Source organism: Mus musculus, chromosome 6 (assembly GCF_000001635.26).
Source record: "Mus musculus strain C57BL/6J chromosome 6, GRCm38.p6 C57BL/6J".
NCBI lineage: Eukaryota > Metazoa > Chordata > Mammalia > Rodentia > Muridae > Mus > Mus musculus.
The window spans coordinates 128,837,122-128,856,552 of NC_000072.6; the positions used below are offsets into that span (position 1 = coordinate 128,837,122).

At 46.1% G+C, this 19,431-nt stretch overlaps 1 protein-coding gene and 1 long non-coding RNA gene across 2 annotated transcripts in view; both read right to left on the minus strand.

The window, feature by feature from the left end:
- Nucleotides 1-5,148: 5,148 nt before the first annotated feature.
- LOC115490435 lies at nucleotides 5,149-7,915 on the minus strand. The gene is made up of 2 exons (XR_003956525.1): nucleotides 5,871-7,915; nucleotides 5,149-5,775 (listed from the first exon to the last, which is right to left on the minus strand). It is a non-coding gene; the product is annotated as an uncharacterized LOC115490435 (long non-coding RNA).
- A 3,007-nt stretch (nucleotides 7,916-10,922) lies between these two features.
- BC035044 (cDNA sequence BC035044) overlaps nucleotides 10,923-19,431 on the minus strand; it is a 43,081-nt gene continuing 34,572 nt past the window's right edge. The window contains exon 3 of the mRNA NM_001254946.1: nucleotides 10,923-13,084. Within this exon, the coding sequence (NP_001241875.1) occupies nucleotides 12,961-13,084 (124 nt within the window). The 3' untranslated portion in view covers nucleotides 10,923-12,960. The remainder of the gene's footprint in view (nucleotides 13,085-19,431) is intronic.

Consider the following 19,431-nt stretch of genomic DNA (forward strand, 5'->3'; position numbering starts at 1 on the left):
TCGGCTTTGTAATTATGGTCGGTAGGCATGGTAACCATTAGTGTATTAATGGGTCAATAACACTTGCCTGATGTCTGTGGGGATAGAGTGTTACAGTTCCCTTTGCTGGATCCAGGTGCTCTTAATCCTAGCACTCTGAAGCAGAGGCAGGCAGACCTCTGTGAATTGGAAGAGAGAAATCACACAAACCAGTTTCTGTGTCATTTATCATTACGTATTCATGGTGAATACACAAACTACATGCATGCAAATACTGTAAATAGTCTTGTTAGCTTCCCAGAACACTCCTGAGAGCTAGGCGCTGCAGGTTCTCTTCTGTAGCTCCTCCTGGCCCTTTATTCTTCAGCCTCCCCTTCCTGCTTCTTAGCCAACTTTCTTCTCAAACAGTTCCTCTGGCTTTCTTTAACTATCAAGCCAGAGCCCAGTGGCTGATTTCAAAGCCTTAGGAAGAGACAACTCCGCTGTCCCTACTTCTGCCCTTCAGCCTCTACTGTCCTGCCTAGAATCACCCAGGAGACCCGGCTCAGGGCACATCTGTGAGAGATTGTCCAGGCTAAGGTTACCCTCTGAGAAGGCATTTGAGGGATCTTCTCAGCAACATTAATGGGTGTGGGAAGATCCATCTTAACAATGGGGAAGACCATTTCTGGGTGAGGCACAGGAGGGGAAGGGGGAGAAGGAGGGGGAGGGGAGAATGAGCCCAGGAATACACGCAGGAATTCACACTTCTGTTTCCTGACTGTGGACATGAAGTTCCCTACCACTTCAAGCTCCTGCTGCCTTGATTTCCACCATGGTGGGCTGTACATTCAAATGGACCAAACTAAACCTGTCTTTTTTTTCTAAGTTTCCTTTGTCAGGATATTTTGTCGAAGCAACTAGAAACAAAGTGAAGACAATCAACTCTTGCTGGCTCTAAAACAAGAATATTGAATTTTGTTCACAAGCAGAATCTTTCGTTTTAAAGCTCGTTACTGTTCAGAACACGTTGCCTCAGTCAAGTATAGAGCATATAAAGATGTGGAGATCCTGAATCCATCCCTGGCAAGGAAACCTAAAGCTGAGACTTAGAGTGATGGTCGCCATTTGCTGGTGGGCTCCTTGAAGGAGATGTGGCATGCTGGGGGAGGGCCGGCAAGAACCAGCAGTGTCAAGAAAAGCGTGGGGAATTGAAGTGTGTGAACCGAGCGAAGAGCGTAGGTTTGAAGCGAAATTAAGTGGAGTCTTGTCGGAGTGTTGAATTCTTTATTCCATTGAAAAAAGAAAAACATCTAGTAGCTTGCATCATCAAAATAAGTTTCGAGTACTCAATTAACTGAGCCGAAGTTTGCCGGCTCTGGTGGCGCAGGCCGGTAGGATTTGCTGAAGGAGGCAGAGGCAGGAGGATCTGGAGTTCGAGGACAGCCTGGTCTACACATTTTTTTTTCCTCCCAGTTTCAACAAAACCACAAATCCACGGCTCCACTGCGCCCCGAAACAAACTTCCAACCTCCACAAGGCCTCTTTTTATGTTTCTTCCTCCTGAAATCTGATCGGCTACTCGCACCCCAACCCGAACCAGCTTCTTCAGCCGCACCGGCTACTGCTCCACGCTGCTTACAAACCTTTATCCACGCACACGTCCGACCCTCACGCCTGCCCACGCCGCACTCCACACCCCTCTCTTCCCTACAGGCCTTCTCTACAATCCGCCTGCTTAGCCCTCTCGCGACCCTTTTCTACAGTTCTGCACGTGCGGAACGAGTCAGCAGCCACCGTTCAGAGAAAATGTTCGCTGCAAAGAGTCCGTTTTTTCTCGCTTCGAGTGTTCGGTTTTATGTACAAAGAAAGAAAGTGAGGATTACTTAGAGTCAGAAACAGGCTCAGCGGAAGCGCGGTTGCGCAACGCCTAACTTGCTACTTCAGGGAAAGAATACAGGGCGTCGTCGGGCTGGAGAGATGGCTCAGCCGTTAAAGGCTAGGCTCACAACCAAAAATATAAGAGTTCGGTTCCCAGCACCCACGGCTGTCTCTCCAGCCACCTTTTTTGTCGGACACCGCACCCACACACACAGACTACTAATATAGATAAAAGACAACTCTTAGAAAATGTTATCGGCTGTAACGAAATGGAAAACAATGATTTAAATAAAGCAAACAAGCAAGTAAAGAACTAACGTTCCACACCCTGCGTATGGCCGGAGGATTTGCGCGCTGGCGTCTGCCCTAGTCACTTAGCGTGATGACTTCTTTCATGCTGTTGCTAGTGACTCCAAATCAACTCGACGTCGTCCTCTCCTCCCTCCTCTCTTTACTACTCCTCTCATTTTGAAAAAAGTAGTTTTGGCATACATGGACCGCCTCAAGCACCAGGACCTAGGAACTCCTGACAGCTTTGCTCTTCTCTTGGGCTCAGCTGGCCTCAACTATTCACCAGGTTGCTTAGAGTTCTCCCTTCCCTAGATAGTTTGTGGCGATTCCATCACATCCAGGATGGGACCACTCTCCTCGTCTCTGGCAACCATTGTGTTTGTCTGCTCACTGACCGAGGTCCGGAAAGACCGACTCGTCACTGCACCTCTGGTATGCCCCCATGTGGTCAAGACCCCTAAGTGCATGGGATTCTAAGGTCTGTCAAAGGTGATGGGTGTGATACCACCTACTAGCAGGACCTAAGAGCCTCTGCTACTGTGGGATGAGGACAAAGGTGGATTGTGATTCATTCCGCCATGGACTTCCAGGCTTTTCTCAGTCAGTGGGGATGGAATGGAGGTGATTGAAACTAAACAGCTCTTCCATCCTAGATTGAAGAATTCCTGGACCTATACAGTCAACAAATATATAAATTTACTTAAAACAGTGTGTGTGTGTGTGTGTGTGTGTGTGTGTGTGTGTGCGTGCGTGTGCGTGTAAAACTCAATGCCGTGGATCTCCAGGGTGAGCTTTTTGGATGACACTGTCCTGTTGCAATGTCCAAGGCCGGACATACTTGTTTGCACACCTGGTCCTCACTCACTATGTCAACACGGAAGTAGGGCAGGATGCTGGCACCATCTGGCATGATAGGCGGCCCTTATTGGCTGATACTCTCTTAGCATTGGGCTCCTGTTTCACCATGTGATTTTCTTCTCAAGCATGCATCTTCTAGTGGGATGCTGCTTGCTTGAGCCCCTCACTGTCCATGACATCACCTACTCTTGGCTTAGCCTTCAAAACCACAGATTAGAGAAAATTCTTTCCACGAAAGTAGGATTATTTGTGAAGTAGAATAAACACAAGCTGGGGGTGGGGGGAGACAAGAAAGGCTGACAGCTTGGTCAATGTGACCAAAACATTATTATACGTATGCATGATCATATCACAAGGAAGCTTGTTATTTTGTATAATTAATACATTATTGCTGGGTGATGGTGGAGTATGTCTTTAACCCCAGCCTTCAGGAGGCAGAGGCAGCCAGATCTCTGTGAGTTTGAGGCCAGCTTGGTCTACAAAGTGAGTTTCAGGACAGCCAGGGCTGTTACACAGAGTAATCCTGTCTATAAATAAATAAAATAAATTATTATTAGAAGTTGAAAATGGCAATAATCAGATGTTTTCTTTTTCTTTTTGGGTTTTCGAGACAGGGTTTCTCTGTGTAGCCCTGGCTGTCCTGGAACTCACTTTGTAGACCAGGCTGGCCTCGAACTCAGAAATCTGCCTGCCTCTGCCTGACAAGTGCTGGGATTAAAGGCATGTGCCACCACTGCCCAGCTTCAGAAAAGTTTTCTTTATTTACATTACCTGGCTTCAATTATTTCATTACAATTACAAAAAAGAAATTCATATAGATTATGATTTCAAAGTGGGGAAAAACCCAAACAAATACTGTATTCAGCACAAAAACAAAACAAAACAAACAAAGGGAGTTAGGAGGTGGCTTAGCTACCAAGGATGTTATGAATTTTCAGTTTGATCCCTACAATCGAGGTGGAAATACCCATTTCCTAACCACACTCTACATTTCCCCTTGTATGGTTCCTTCTTGATGGTTATATTTGGTTTTATTGAAGTTGAAGAATTACTCCAAGATTTAGTGATTTGATATAACAAATGGTATTATAACATGACAGAGTGCAGGTCAGAAGTGTGGGGTAGCTGAGCTGGCTACTCTCACCCTAGTTTTTTTTTTTTTTTTTTTCCAAGACCCCAGTCAAGGAACATGGCAGGGCTAGAGTAATTTCAGAGAGAGATGGTAAAGGAATATGGCCAACCTAAAACAGATGGAGGGTCTCAAGTTGTTTCTTAGGGGCTGGGCTGCTTGCCTGAGAAGTGAGGTTCTGAGGTTGACACAGAGAGCATGCATGCTTGTACAGAGAGGGGGGGGAGAGGGAGGGGGAGAGAGAGAGAGAGAGAGGGAGAGAGAGGGGGGGGGGAGGGGGAGGGGGAGGGGGGAGGGGGAGAGGGAGAGGGAGAGGGAGAGGGAGAGACTGATTGGTGGGAGAGACTTCCTTTCAAATCTATGGGAATTCACAGTTTGCCCACTGAGGTTGCTTGGAGTCTCTGTTTTGCCTCTATTTCATTCCACAATCCACAGGCATATGGTAGCTTTGGCCATGTTGTCTGCTGTGATAAAGAGAATAAGGGAAATTACACCCTGGTTCTTAAAGCGCCCAGCAGTAAGGTATTCTTAATAGTTCAGTGCATTGACGACTACAGTAGTCACATGCCATGCCTGGATTTATGGGCATGTGGCAATAGTCCTAGGTGGCCTCTGTTATCTTCAGATGTCAAGGGCCCTAAGGCTGAGTGTGGGACACTTGGTCTACATAGGGTGGATGCTGTGAGAGAGGTGAGTGGATCAAGAGGGCTCAGCCTTATCCAATTAGTTAAGTGAGGGAAACTCTCTAAGTTGGGAATCTCGTTGTTGGAGACCCTGAGGTGTTTCTTTGGTAGCTATGTCTTGTCCTTGGATCTTCTCCTCTTAGTCTCTCGTTGTTCACTGCTAAGGGGGAAGCTTTGTTCTGCAGTAAGCACTCTGCTACCTCATGCCATCTCCGTGAGCCCAGAAAGAACTTATCAGGACTAAAACTTCTGATATTGAATCGAAAGAAGTGCTTCGCGCTTAAACATCTTCAGTATTATTCAAAGAGATGAAAAATACCAGGCACTGCAGAGAAACAAGCATGCGAATCCATTTTTGAACAGCACTAGCATTTTAATGCTTTCACAAAGCATTGCCGAAATTCAGAACGATACATGGTTAATTTTTCAGAATGTATGCTTAATACATCCCCTCCTACCCCCCTTTAGGTAACAAATCAGCGATGGCAAGTGTTAACTGAGAACCTTGGGCTGGCTATGAAACAATACAAGAACTGGATTTTTGTCCACACTCTCTACCCTTGGGTGGAAGGAAACTTGCTAACATTCTTTAACATTTTGCTACAGCCATGTACAGATGGGTGGCTATCCAGGGGAACGCACCCTGGGCAAGGACTGTTAAAGCTGAGGGTGAGGCGGTCCTCCCGAGCTGGTGGGCACCTTGAAGGGGTTGTCTACGACTGAAGGTGAACGTTCTGGTGATCGGGGGACCAGTGGGCAAGAATCAGAGATGTCCACGCACTATTTTATTTTCATGTCGAGTTTTCTTCACACGCTGGTCCGATCTTTCCTGGAGTCCCGCACGTGGACAAAAACCAGGGGCAAGCTTCCAAGTGCTCCCAGCAGGATGCGGGAGGATTGAGTTTTGAGACGTGTCAGTCATCCCTGAGGAGGGTGGCCTCCGTGTGCAGCCTCCTTGCAGTCACGGATCTTCCGCTGTGAATGTGGAGGGCGAAAAGGTAGAGGAATAGCGAGTACAGACTCATCCACGCGCGGGCTGCGGGGCAGGGCGCTGGGCAGCGGAGACTTACGGCTGAGCGCGCAGTCGCCTTGCGGTGCCGGGACTGTGTTACCCGGCGTGGCCCGCGGGGGACGTGGGGCGGGAAAGACCTTCCGGGATTGTTGCGGGTGTGGTTCGGTGAGGGCGGCGGGCGTGAGGCCCGAAGAGTGCGAGAGCTCAGCGGAGAGTTTGTGTAAAGCCGGTGGAGAGCGTGGGACAGACGGAGTGCTATTGGCTCCACGGTTACAGAGATCCTTCCGCTAAATACCAGTTAGCGTGCGTCACTAAGAAGACGCTTCAATAGAACGATTTTCAAGCTCTCTACCGCCGGTTCTGGTGGCGCAGGCCGGTAGGATTTGCTGAAGGAGGCAGAGGCAGGAGGATCTGGAGTTCGAGGACAGCCTGGTCTACACGCTTTTTTTCTCTCCCATTTTCAACAAAACCACAAATCCACGGTTATACTGCGCCCCCAAACAAACTTTCAACCTCCACAAGGCCTCTTCTTATGTTTCTTCCCCCTGAAATCTGATCGGCTACCCGCACCCCAACCGGATCGCCTTCTTCAGCCCCACCAGCTCCCGCTCCACACTGCTGCTTACAAACCTTTATCCACGCACACGCCCGACCCTCACGCCTGCCCACGCCGCACTCCACACCCTTCTCTTCCCTACAGGTTCTCTCTCATCTCTACAACCCGCCTGCTCAGCTCTCTCGTGCCCCTTAGGTTTCTTTTCTCTAGCCCTGCACCACAATGAGTCATTAGCCACTGTTCAGAGCAAAATGCTCGCTGCAAAGAGTTCGGGTTTTTTTCTTTTCTCCTCGAGTGTTTGGTTTTGTGCACAAGGAAAACAAATGAGAGTTGTTTAGTATTGAGAACAAGAATGCACTCAACAGAGAAGTGGTTGCGCAACGCCCAGGTCGCTACTTAAGAGAAAGAATAGGAAGCGGGGCGGGGCCGGAGGGATGGCTCAGCCTTTAAAGGCTAAGGCCCTGAGAGAGCTGGTTCACAGTTCACCTTTTCTTTTTTTATCTGATACCATAGCGGGGCACACTGACTACCGCTAAGTACAAAAAAACGCTATGTTAAACAAAACAAAAAACGAAAACAAACAAACAAAAAAGAATCTATTCCTCACTGATAAAACTTTAATTCAGATTTAATTCTCAGCGTCCAACCTTATCAATTTACCTGCCCTGAAATTCTCTGAAACGCCTTGAATTTCAATGAACTGAACTGAAAGTTTCAATTCTGCACAGACGTTCACAGGCACAGAGCCACACTTTTCTCTGGCTGCTCTGCACTCTCTCTCTCTTCTGCCTGGTGATGATTTTGACATCAACTTCAGGCCTCACTGTGTGGGCTCACAGAGAACACCCAACCAAAGACATCTGCACTCCCACATCCCCGCTGCTCCACAACCTGCACACAACCGGACCCGCGGATTTGTGCTCTGGCGTCAGCCCTATTCGCTTAGCAAGATGTGACCTCTTTCATCTAACACATTTTCTTTCTCCCCCATTGCTGCTGTGGCCACTCTGGAATCTCTATTTCCTTCTCTTCCTCCTCCTCCTCTTTCCCTCCTTTTGAAAATATTTGTTGTCATTTCCTGAACCTTCCTTGACTTAGTTTGCTTTCTATAGGGCAGATAAAACACCAGGACCAAATACAAGTTGGGGCAGGAAAGGGCTCATTTGCTTACATGTCTTAATCACACTCCATCACTAAGGGAACTGAGGGCAGGAACAGTGAGGCAGGAACTCAGGAGAAAGGAGGCCCTGGCAGAATGCTGCTTTCAATCTCCCTGCACGTGACTTTCTTCTCAGTGTCCTTTCTTATACTTTCCATGATCAGCAGCCCTGGGGTAAAACCTTACCCAATATGCTAGTCTACCCCGCCGCCATCCCATTTATTAACAATCGAGAAAGTACCCTGGCAGGCAGGCCTACAGCCCATTCTAATGGAGGAATTTTCTCAATTGATATCCCCTTCCCCCGCCCCCAGCTAATCCAAGCTTGTGTTAAGGTGACAAAAAAATTGACCAGCAAAATTAACCCCTTGTCAACTTGATACATAAACACAACATTAATAAGCCTTTTTTTTCCTTTCTTGTTTGTCTCCAAGATGTAATGTAATGTAATGATTAATACCACAATACAAAACATAGTATAACTTTAAAAGCCCCACAGTCTTAATTTTTTTGTTTTATTTTTTGTTTTGTTTTATTTATTTATTTATTTATTTAGCACTTTAAGGGTCTAAGTTCTATGTAAAAGTCTGCTGTCTCTTTAAAAGTCTAACGCCTCTCAACTGTGGGCTTCTATAAAATCCTGAACCCCTCTAAAGCACGAGGACACAGGTTTTCCCAACACCTTCCTTGTTTCCTGGGCTCTTTTGCTGAGGACTCTCACTGTTCAGCTGGGAGGACAAGCCTTCCTGGCTATGGTGGCCATTGTGTTTCTGGGCTGGCTGACCAAGGTCCCCTATGAGCCAGGAGCTCAGTGCTGTCCCCTAGTGGTCAAGCCTCCCCATGACTTTGCTAAAATCCAACATGTAGTGAGCAGGCAGCCAGCAGCTGTGCTTCCGCTGCTGGTTGATAGGGGCCAAAGCTGTTAGTGGTTCATGCAACCCTGCAGTTTCAAGATCTTCCTCCTTCTGGACGGCATACTAGAGACCAACGCTAAAAGTTTCTTCCTTCTTAAGGGTAAAGAATGCCCTGCACTCTGCTCAGGCCACTCAGTGTGTAAGCCCACTTGCTGCTTCTGCCATTAGCCTGTTGTGGATCCTGTTGAGTCAACATGGGTGAATAAATACAGGTCCGAGACCTTACAGCACATCCCTTGGGTCTTGTATGCTCTGGGATACTTTAGTTTGCATCCCAACCTAATACTTGCTTATAATATGATGAGATTGTGGTGCGCGCGTGTGTGTATTTGTGTGTGTGTGACTTTTTTTTTTTTTTGTAACATATTATGCAGCCTGAAGTTTGAACTTTTTTTTTTTTTTTTTTAAAGATTTATTTATTATATGTAAGTACACTGAAGCTGTCTTCAGACACTCCAGAAGAGGGCGCCAGATCTCGTTACGGATGGTTGTGAGCCACCATGTGGTTGCTGGGATTTGAACTCCTGACCTTCGGAAGAGCAGTCGGGTGCTCTTACCCACTGAGCCATCTCACCAGCCCAAGTTTGAACTTTTGAACAACACTGTCCTGTTGCAGTGTCAAAGAAAATCGGATATGCTTGGATATGCCTAATTTGCACCCTTGATTCTCAGGTATTCATGCTATGGGGTGAGAGATGGAGGTAGTGGGTGGGACCTGGTAGGAGGTCCTTTCTTCCGCTTCCCCTCCTGGCTCTAGTTTCCTGTCTTGCTATGTGTTCTTCCCCTCTCACGTGCTTCTTTCCCTAGGATGCTGTCTGCTTGAGCTCTATGCCAGAGACCAAGCCAGGAGTCCACTTTTTTTGGATCGTCCTTCAAAACCACAAACAAAACAAACCTCTTTTAACCACAGTAGAAGATGGGCTATTTGTGAAGAGAAATAGGGGAGGGGGGTGGGGGGGCAAAGAAGCCAGGGTGATAGTAAGTGTCGTCAGAACATGTTGTGTGCACCCATGACCACATCATAAGGAACTCATTATTTTATATAATTAACAAATTCTTATTCAAAGGTGAAAAAAATGAGAATCAAATATCATATATATATATATATGTATGTTTATATGTATACATATGTGTATAACCTGGCCTCGATTTTTTTATTACATTATAGGAAATTCTTCACATAGAGGTGTTGTTAGTGGGGAAAACTTTTTTTCATTTGTTTCTTGCACTTCATTTTTATTTGTTTCCACTTTTAAAACATAAATTTTCATTGGGAATTTCACATACCCTGATCATCCTTACTTCCCAGTCCTCCCAGGTTTCCCCATCTTGTCCCCCACCATTGTGGCCTCTCCTCTCCATTTGTGTTGTGTGTGTATAGTCACTGGAGTATAGTCAAACTCTTGGTGGCCAGTCCCTTAAGGAAGAGTGAGTCCTTCCCCTTCCCCACTGTCTCTGCTTACCATCTAGTTGTGGAGAGCTACATTTCAGTATTCTTATCACAGCTGTTAAAAGTTCTCTTAAATGGTTTCCTGTCTAGACTGCTACTTTTGGGGGTTGGGAGGGTGTGGGGGTGGAGGTTAGGGATTGCCACCAAAGCTTTCTATGTCCCTCTTTCTCAACCGTGAGTCTGTAGTCATCAATACCTCTGCAGAAGAAGCTTCCTTGTCCATTACAGTCAGCAGAAGCACCGATCAAGAACCTCCACATGGTATCTGCTGAAAGCACGGATCATGATACCCACCTGGCCTGCGGTGTCAGCATGTGCCACAGACTCAGCATGGTCTCCAGTGGCAGTAAGGGTCATGGGCCCTATCACGGTCCTCTGAGGCAGCTCAGCCTGCAGACATCAACATGGCCTTCAGTGGTAACAAGGGCCTTGGGGGGGCCATGGACATTGCAGCAGGACCATGGACCCAGACATGGCCCCCAGCGACAGCAAGGACCACAGACATCAACCTGGCCTAGGGTGGTGACATTACCGGCCATGTGCAGGCCTTGGACGTCAAAATGGTTCAGCCTCGCTCCATAGCCTATGCACAACTTAGTTCCTCCATCATTCCCACCCCTCCACTGAAAATTCACTCATCAAAATGGCATGGGAACTGCAGAACATCATTCAGGATATATACATACATATTTAAATATATACACAGGTATTAGTATATATGTAAAAACACACATATATTTATATATGTACACACACACACACACACACACACACACACACAGAGAGAGAGAAACACACACATACACTAAGTGGGGAAAAACTTAATCCTTAACAAAATACTGAATTCAGCACAAATAAAAAAGAGGGTTAGGAGGTGGCTTAGCTACCCAAGACGTTGGCTTTGCAAGCCAGTCTGCCAGAGTTTGATCCCATAATTCATGCTGAAATCCTCATTCCCAAACACGTTCCACATTTTCCTCTGTTATATAGTTCATTCTTGATAGTTCTGTTTGGCCTTTTTTTTTTTTTCAGTTAAAGAAATTACTCAAAAATTTAGTGATTTATTAACAACTATCATTTTATACAAGAGCCTGCAGGTCAGAAGTGTGGGATAGCTGAGCTGGCTACTCTCACCCTAGTTTCTTCAAGTCTTCAATCAAGGAACATAGCAGGGCTGGAGTCATTTCAGACAGAGATGGGAAATGTGGAGATGGAAGATCTCAAGTTGTTTCTCAGGGGGCTAGAGTGCTTGCATGAGAAGTGAGGATCTGAGACTGACACAGAAAGCATGCATGCTTATACACAGACAGACAGACAGACAGACTGATTGGTGGGAGAGAACTGGAGACTTCCTTTCAAATATACAGGAATTCACAGTGTGCCCACTGAGGTTGCTAGGAGAATTTGTTTTGCCTCTATTTCATTCTACGATCCACAGGCACAAGGTAGCTTTGGCCATGTTGTCTGCTGTGATAACGAGAATAAGGGAAATTACATCCTGGTTCTTAAAACACCCAGCAGTAAGGTACTCTTAATAGTTGAGTTGACTTCAGTAGTCACATGCCATGCCTGGATTCATGAGCATGTGACAATATTCCTCTGTCACCTCTGTTATGGTCAGATGTCAAGGGCCCTGCAGAGGCTGAGTGTGGGACACTTGGTCTACACAGGATGGATGCTGTGAGAGTGAGAGAGGTGATTGGATCAAGAGGGCTCAGTCTCTGCCAATGGGTTGATCCACACATGGCTTCATAATGTACAGCCTCACAATAGTGAGGGGAGGGCAACGTTCTGAGATGAAGCCTACCTGCTGGAAGATACTGGAGGTGTCTGCCTTACCTGTGGTTCCTCTGTGGTCTCCCAATTACCCCTGTTAGAAGGGGAGCTCTGCTCTCTCACGTGTTCCCTGACATTGAGTTCTGCATCTCCGTAGGCCTAGAAATAATATACCGGGACTAAAACTTCTGAAATAGAGCACAGAGAAATGCTTTCTGCTTTAAACTTCTTCCAGATAATCAGAGATGAAGTCTTATTAACACAGTGCAGAGGAAAAACCAGCAACAAGCTAACATCAAAATCTGTTTTTAAATAGCATTAATATTTTAATACTTGCACAAAGCATTTCAGAGCCCAGAACAACACAGTGTTAATATATCAGAATGTTTGCTCATTATAATTCTTTTGAATCTTTTAAGGAACAAAACTGTGATGATTAGTGTTAATTAGCAACTTGACACACTTTATAGAGCCACCCATGGTACATGCCTCTGGGCATACTTGTGAGGGGTCATCCTTTAGAGTAACCTGAGTTTCTGAAAATGTTGAAGGAGCCATCTTAACTGTGGGCTGAACCATTCCTTATGGACTCTCGAGTGTATAAATGGAGAAAGCAAACTGGACACGAGTCCATTCTTCTTCCTCGTGGTGGATTCCACGTGACCAGCTGCTCCAACTTCTGCTGCTTTGACTTCTCTGTATTGACAGGCTGTAGTTTGAACTGTGAGCTAAAATAAACTCTTCTCTCCTTAAATCTCCTTTATCCAAGAAGGTATTCTATTACAGCAACAGGAAAAGAAATGAAGACAACAACCTTGTACTGATGAAACAGTATGAGAATCTGGTTTTGTCCACGGTCTTTATCCTTTAGCTTAAAGAACAGAAAATTGTAACATTCTTAAACATCTTGCAGCGTCCCTGGCAAGGACGTCTATAGCCGGGACAGAGATAGTTCTTCTGAGCTACAGACTCCTTGATGGAGATGTCTACATCTGAAGGAGGCTGATGAGAGGACCAATGGGCAAGAACCAGCGGTGTCCAAGTCTGTCTAGTCTCCCTGTTGAGTTTTCTTCCCGCCCTGACTCAGTGTCTCCTGGAGTCCTGGACTCAGTGTCAAGTCTCCCAGGTTCGTGGGCTGAGCAGGTTGTCAGAGAACTTATTTTTGAGACCTGTTAGTCACCTCTGAGGAAAGTGCCCTCCATGTGCAGCCTTTCCCCGTACTGATCATGTGCTGTGAATGTGGAGGTCAGATGACTAAATAGCCAGCACAGCAGAGATGCACCACACAGCAGACTAGAGTGTTGTTGGCCTGGAAGCTGCCTGGCATTGTTGACCTGTGTTTCTAGGAGAGGCCAGCAGGGGGCCCTCAGTTCTTTGCTTGAATTTCTTGAAAACATCCATGGAATATCTAGGCAACCTAGGTCATAAAGAGAAAGCTTCAATTAGAAAATTAGCAAAAAAGGGTTCTTTCCAGCTCTGGGGCACAGGCCTGTAGGATATGCTGAAGAGGCAGAGGCAGAAGGATCTGAGTTTGAGGCCAGCTTGGTGTACACATTTTTTCTTCCCGCCCACAAACATCTTTTAAGAGGCTCTAGAGTTACATTCGTTGGTAGGGACCAAGCTATATATTTTTATTTTGAATGCATAGCCGAGATATAATTGTATCTCTCAGGTATACCTTGAACTTTCTTCTGGTAAGATGAAAATTCTACAGATGTTGGGAGGATGCTTCCCACCTTCCCTGTACAATACTTACGCTGGCCACAGATGAGGTGTGTATTCACAAGGGAATGCCTTGGTTTCCTTCAGGAGGCGGTATATATTGTGAAAATTAATTCAGTGAGACGAGTAGTAAAGCCTTTGTGTCTGGCTTTGAGTGAACTATTACAGCAAAGTTTTTGTTAGGTTTGGGTCAATCAGTAGAGGCTGAGAACTTGTTATGGGCCTGTTTAAACCTTGAAGAAATGTTTTCTCTCTGGAGAGTCTGCACTGGGTGCTATGTGAGAGCTTGCAGCTGCTCTAATCTTGGTCCTACGACTCCTGGCAAACCCGGAGTTCTTCCTTTTGATTATGACTAGCCATGTTAAAAAGGGACTGAGATTTGTGTGTGTTGTCTGCTATCCTGAGGAGCAAAGGGCAAGATAACTTTGGTAGCTGGAACCTTTCCCAGACCCAGTTAACCTTGTTTGGTGTTTAAATAAGGTAACTGATGTGAGCTAGCTGGGTGTCAGTCTTTCCTGGGAAGGTTGGGCCCCTCTGCTCCTTCAGAAAATGAAGGCTTAGCATCTTGTTGAGCTTCTCTGTCTATGGCTGCACCTACGACCAACATCAATCAATAGCACAGGGACACCCTTGCTACTCTAGACTTGACCTGCTCAGACTTTGTTAATCAATGACAAAAGAATTGCTGCTTTGGGGTTACAGTGAGCTTGTGGAAATAAAGATAGATGAGAATTTTTTAAACTAGATATAAGTTTCAAAAAAGAAATACATAATCAACAATCCTGTTGTAATTTCCCCTTGTGTAACGATTTTGATCTATTTTAATATGTTTTTGTGGTGATTGCTCAACTTGTGGCTATGAGGTAACTTTCTTTTTAGATAGAAAACTTTTTTAAAGGGGTACAAAAGAGGGTTAAGAGAAAAAAAATAAATCGCTGGAGCCTGCTTTTGCTTCACCCACTGTGTGTGTGTTTGTTTGTGTGTGTGTGTGTATGTTTGTGTGTGTGTTTGTTTGTGTGTGTGTGTATGTTTGTGTGTGTGTTTGTTTGTGTGTGTGCGTATGTTTGTGTGTGTGTTTGTTTGTGTGTATGTGTTTGTGTGTGTGTGTGTGTTTGTTCGTGTGTGTGTTTGTTTGTGTGTGTGTTTGATTTCCCTCCTTTTCTTTTCTCTAATCGCTGGCTGCATAGGCAGCAACCCTCGTTGGTCACTATCTGAACTGACCCCCCCACATCCACCAGCTCCTCTCAGCACTAACCCCAATCGCTGAGGATACACCTTGCTGCCTGACTTGATTTATCCTGTGGTGTCAAAGCTGGCCTTTGACAACAAACTAAAATAGATTTCCAGCTGTGGTGGCCCATGCAAAACCACAGAGGGCTGAACTTAATCAATGCTAAGACAGGAGGACAGAGTGTCGCTTTGAGGAGAATCAGCTCGACCTGGGGAGAGTGATGTAAGTGATTGTTAGAAGGAGTTAAACGCAGAGAAAAGGCAGGCAGTGCTTTCTGGAGGGACACCTGGCTGCTTGGGGACTGGGGATCACACTTTCGGATGGCCAATCATTGCAGTTGTGCTAACTTTACTGTTTGGTCCCTGCTTTTCAGCTGTTTCACCAACTTCCTCACTCACAGCATCGCTATATTCTTCATGTTCCAAAACCTAGCAGCTTTTATCTAACCCCAACATGGCCACCCTACCTTTGAGACCCAACAGCAGCCTCCCCAAATGGTGTCTGCTCTCTGTCCTTTTTCTTTTTCACCTGACCGGAGTTGGGATATTTTGGGTAAGAGCCTGGGTACTGAAAACAACGTATTCTGCTTCCAATCAAACCACAAACACAGCTGTATCTTCCTGGTAGCCACAGATACACACAGACACACACACACAGAGACACACACACAGACACACACAGACACACACAGACACACACAGACACACACAGACACACACAGACACACACACACAGACACACATAGACACACACACAGACACACATAGACACACATAGACACACATAGACACACACACAGACACACACACAGACACACACACAGACACACATAGACACACATAGACACACACACAGACACACACACACAGACACACACAGACACACATAGACACACATAGACACACACACAGACACACACACACAGACACATATAGACATGCACACACCAACACCTATGTCCCCATCCCCTGTAAATGTGTTCAACCTTCATGCCATGGAAAGTTTGGGCCCCTCTCTATTCCAATAAAGCAATCTCAGCTTGCTGGTATCTAATCTCTCTTCTCTCTCTTCTCTGCCTCTCCTCTCCTACAGTGGCAGTGTGCTCTTCTATCAAGTCCCCAGAGTCACTCTTCATTGTGAGCAGAAGCACAATTCTCACTTCAAAGGGAATAAGCATTTACTCTGGAGACAAAATGAGTGACTATGCCCAGAAACACAGATTTAGATTACCCAAAATAGAGCAAAGGAAGCCACACCCAAAGACACTTGTCAAGCACATCGGTGGAGATGTGAGAGACATGGTTACAGTAAAGTGGGAGCCGTTGGTATAGGCTCAGATGTTACCTGGTGATGCTCTCTGTTTTTGGATCGGTGGAAGCTACCTGTCTGTTAATATATGCCAAGGAGAGCTAGTCTTCTGAGTTATTCGATGGCGAGAAAGGTCAGGGACAGAGGGGAGCAACAGTTATTGTGAGGGCTAAAGATGGAGGGCTGGAGAGATGACTCCTCTCCAGGGAGATCTGATGTTCTCTTTTGACCTTCAGGAGTACCAGGCATGTACAAGGTACACATACATATATACAAGAAAAGCACTAATGTGCATAAAATAAATGGTTCTTCCTTCCTTGCTTCTCTCTCTCTCTCTCTCTCTCTCTCTCTCTCTCTCTCTCTCTCTCTCTCTCTCTCTCATTTTTTCTAGAGGTCTAAAGTGGCTCATAAAAGTGGCTCACAGCATTTCCAACCCTCAGCGGCCACTAAAGCTCTAATCAGCCTTACAGAAGTTTATGTGGAAGTCTCTGCTTCTTTCCAGAAACTTTGATTTTCACAGGCTTGAAAGGGGCTAGCAATTACTGTTCACCCTTTTTTGAAGTTGTTATGCTTCTGGGTTGATTCCCACAGGACATCAATTTTCACTAAATGTCACTGTAATGAGTACATTCTCGAACTGGTTCATTTCACTAACAGGAGAAATAACCTTTCCGATGTTGCTGAAATCCCAGGAGAAGTTGAGTCCCCACCCAGGGGACTGAGACCTCTTCTTCATTACTCTCAGCTTGAGGAGATCGACTTTGAGATCAGTCAAGTCACCATTTCCCAGCCATAGCCTAAGAGGTACCGGGTACCTTTCCCAGGTCCAGGGCCCCGAGAGCCTCTGCAAAGCTGTGGCCTTAGCAGGGCGAGCCTGACTATTCCAGAACACAGACCAGGTCTTTGCTTCAGAGAGCCTTTGGATTTGGAGATGGCTTTCCAGGGTTTCCCCACCCACCACAGTTCCACCGCAGGCTATCAAGTGAGACCCAGGCTATCACGTGAGACGCTGCATCACAGGCCTTGGGTCTCCAGCAAGGCTGGGGGTGGGGGGCAAACACTGAGTCTAAAGCTGATCCTCAGTCATCCTTGGGGTATCTGCTACACACTCTATCTAAATTGGGGCTGTCTCAGACCATCTGTCTTTCTTTGTTCTGTGACTTGGTCATTAAAATCCCTTGCACAATGTGTATAAACAGCCACCAGGGGGCACTCATTACCATAACATCCTTCGTGACCCTAAAATATTCTGCAGGTGTATAGACCAATAGCCTGAACTTCCCCATGTACAGGTCTTTTGGGAACTGCACTCTCTCCTCTCTCCCACTCCCCGTGAGCACAGGGCTCCAGGTGCCGCCTAGCCCTGCCCTCCTCCACCTCACCGACTTCCCTCTGTCCAGTGTGACCTCAGCATTGTTAGCAGCAGAAGCAGCAGTACTGATTGTAATGATGATGGTGAATGACTTGGCCTGCTCATTTAAAAATGCCCGCCAAATCCTTGCAGCCAACCATTGGACTGAGCACGGGTCCGGGATGGAGGAGTTAGAAAGGGAGCTGAGGGGGTTTGCAGCCCCATGTAGGGAGCAACAACAGTGTCAACAGGCCAGACCTCCCGGTGCTCTGGAGGAGTACCAACCAAAGAGTACACAGGGAGGGATCTATGGCTCTGGCTGCATATGTGGCAGCGGATGGCTTTGTTGGACATCAGTGGAAGGAGAGGCCCTTGGGCCTGAGGGTGTTCGATGCCCCAGTGTAGGGGAATGCCAGAAAGACGGGAGTTGATGGTTGGGTGGGGGAGCACCCTCATAGAGGCATGGGGAAGGGGGATTGGATAGGGGGTTTCAGAAGGGGAGACCTGGGAAGGGGAAAACATTTGAAATGTAAATAAAGAAAATAGCCAATTAAAAAAAAAAAAAAAGGCCCGCCAAGCTGTCAGGAGGAAAATAATCATCACGTGACTGGTCGCCATCTTGACTTTGGCATAAGGAGGGTGGAATTATAGTTTCACTCCCATCTTTCTTAAGGGCCACAGCACAGGTGCAAGGAAGTAGGTCTCCAAAAGATACTTTTAAATTGAGATAAGATTTATGGTTCTAGGCTCATAAAAGCTAGTATAGCTAAGAAATACAAGTTGATAGCCACTAACCTTATAAATAATCATATCTTTTCATTTGTTTGGAATTATATTTAAAGTCATGTTGAGAACTGATGCAGTTAATGATTAAAACTTTATTTAGCCTCCTGTTTTATGTTTGCTAGATGTACAGTTTAGAGAAGATAACTAGAAACAGACATAGATTCTAACCCAGATATGCCTAGTAGGTTCTAGCACTCAAACCTGTCAGAGCCCTGCTGAATATGGCATTTAAAATCTTAAAGTTAAGATGCTTAAAATGACAGACTTCCAAATCCTAGCAATGGAACTCCAATGTCTCCAAGAAGTTATGGACACAACAAGAAGGGATTCTAGCTGGATTGTGGCAAGATAGCCACTAAGAAAGATTGCTCAACTGCCTTGCCTGCTCCTGAGGCCTGGCCTTAACTGTGGACAAATAGGGGCACTGGGCATGCCTTGCATTACTTAAGTCAAAGCAAGATCAGTTTCCCCAGTTCTTCCTCCACAGGAAGGCCTCTCAGATTAGCCCGGCCTGGCAGCTAATGATTAATCTGTCTCTGTGACCTGTGTCCCCCCACTAAGCCATGGACATCACAGGATCCTAGTGGGGTGATTGTCTGGGTAATGGGTGAGTCAGTCAGTCATTTTAATTGAGACATGGGCCATTTAGATTATAGTATCCTTCTCAGGTCTTTGAGGGGTCTGAACCCAGTGATCAACAACCTGTGTCTCATGGTAAATAATTGGATAGGAAAAGTTTATGTAAGGTCTGGGAATATGAAAGCTTCCCAAAAAGTAAGGGTCTAAGAAAGTGTTTAAAGGTCTAAGAAGATGTTCTGAGGTGGGTAAATGCAAGTTTCGAAGGATTTATCTTTTTGTAAACTTAAGAAGGTTCTTGTAAGCTTCCGGGAATTTATTTGAATCTACCTCTCACTGGACTGTCGACTAACAGTCTGTTTCTTCCTGCGGATGGGATCTATCCTGGGACCTGCACCTCTCCTCCAACTCCCAAGACCATGGGCCTAAGAGTTTGAAATGTCCACCCCCAAAAACGTTTTTCTCTCTAACCTTTATCTTCTGCCCCTAACTTCCAGGTGTTCTCTCAGAATCTGCATCCAGCAAAGCTCCAAAACAGTTACCCACAGGTGCTCTGGCCCAGCCTCACAGACTGCTTCAACTGAGCCTTCCCGCTCTTACCCACAGATGGTCCCACAGCCTGGACAACAGTGAAGCAAGCAGTTCCTCCTCAGACTTGGCCAGCATCCCAGCCCTTTGTTCACACCCCATAACTGCAGAGCCCTAATGTCAACAGGAAGCCCTCAGACAATTATGCTGCTGACTCTCAATCATTTATAACCTACAAAGGGCTGAAATGTTTGGTTTCCGG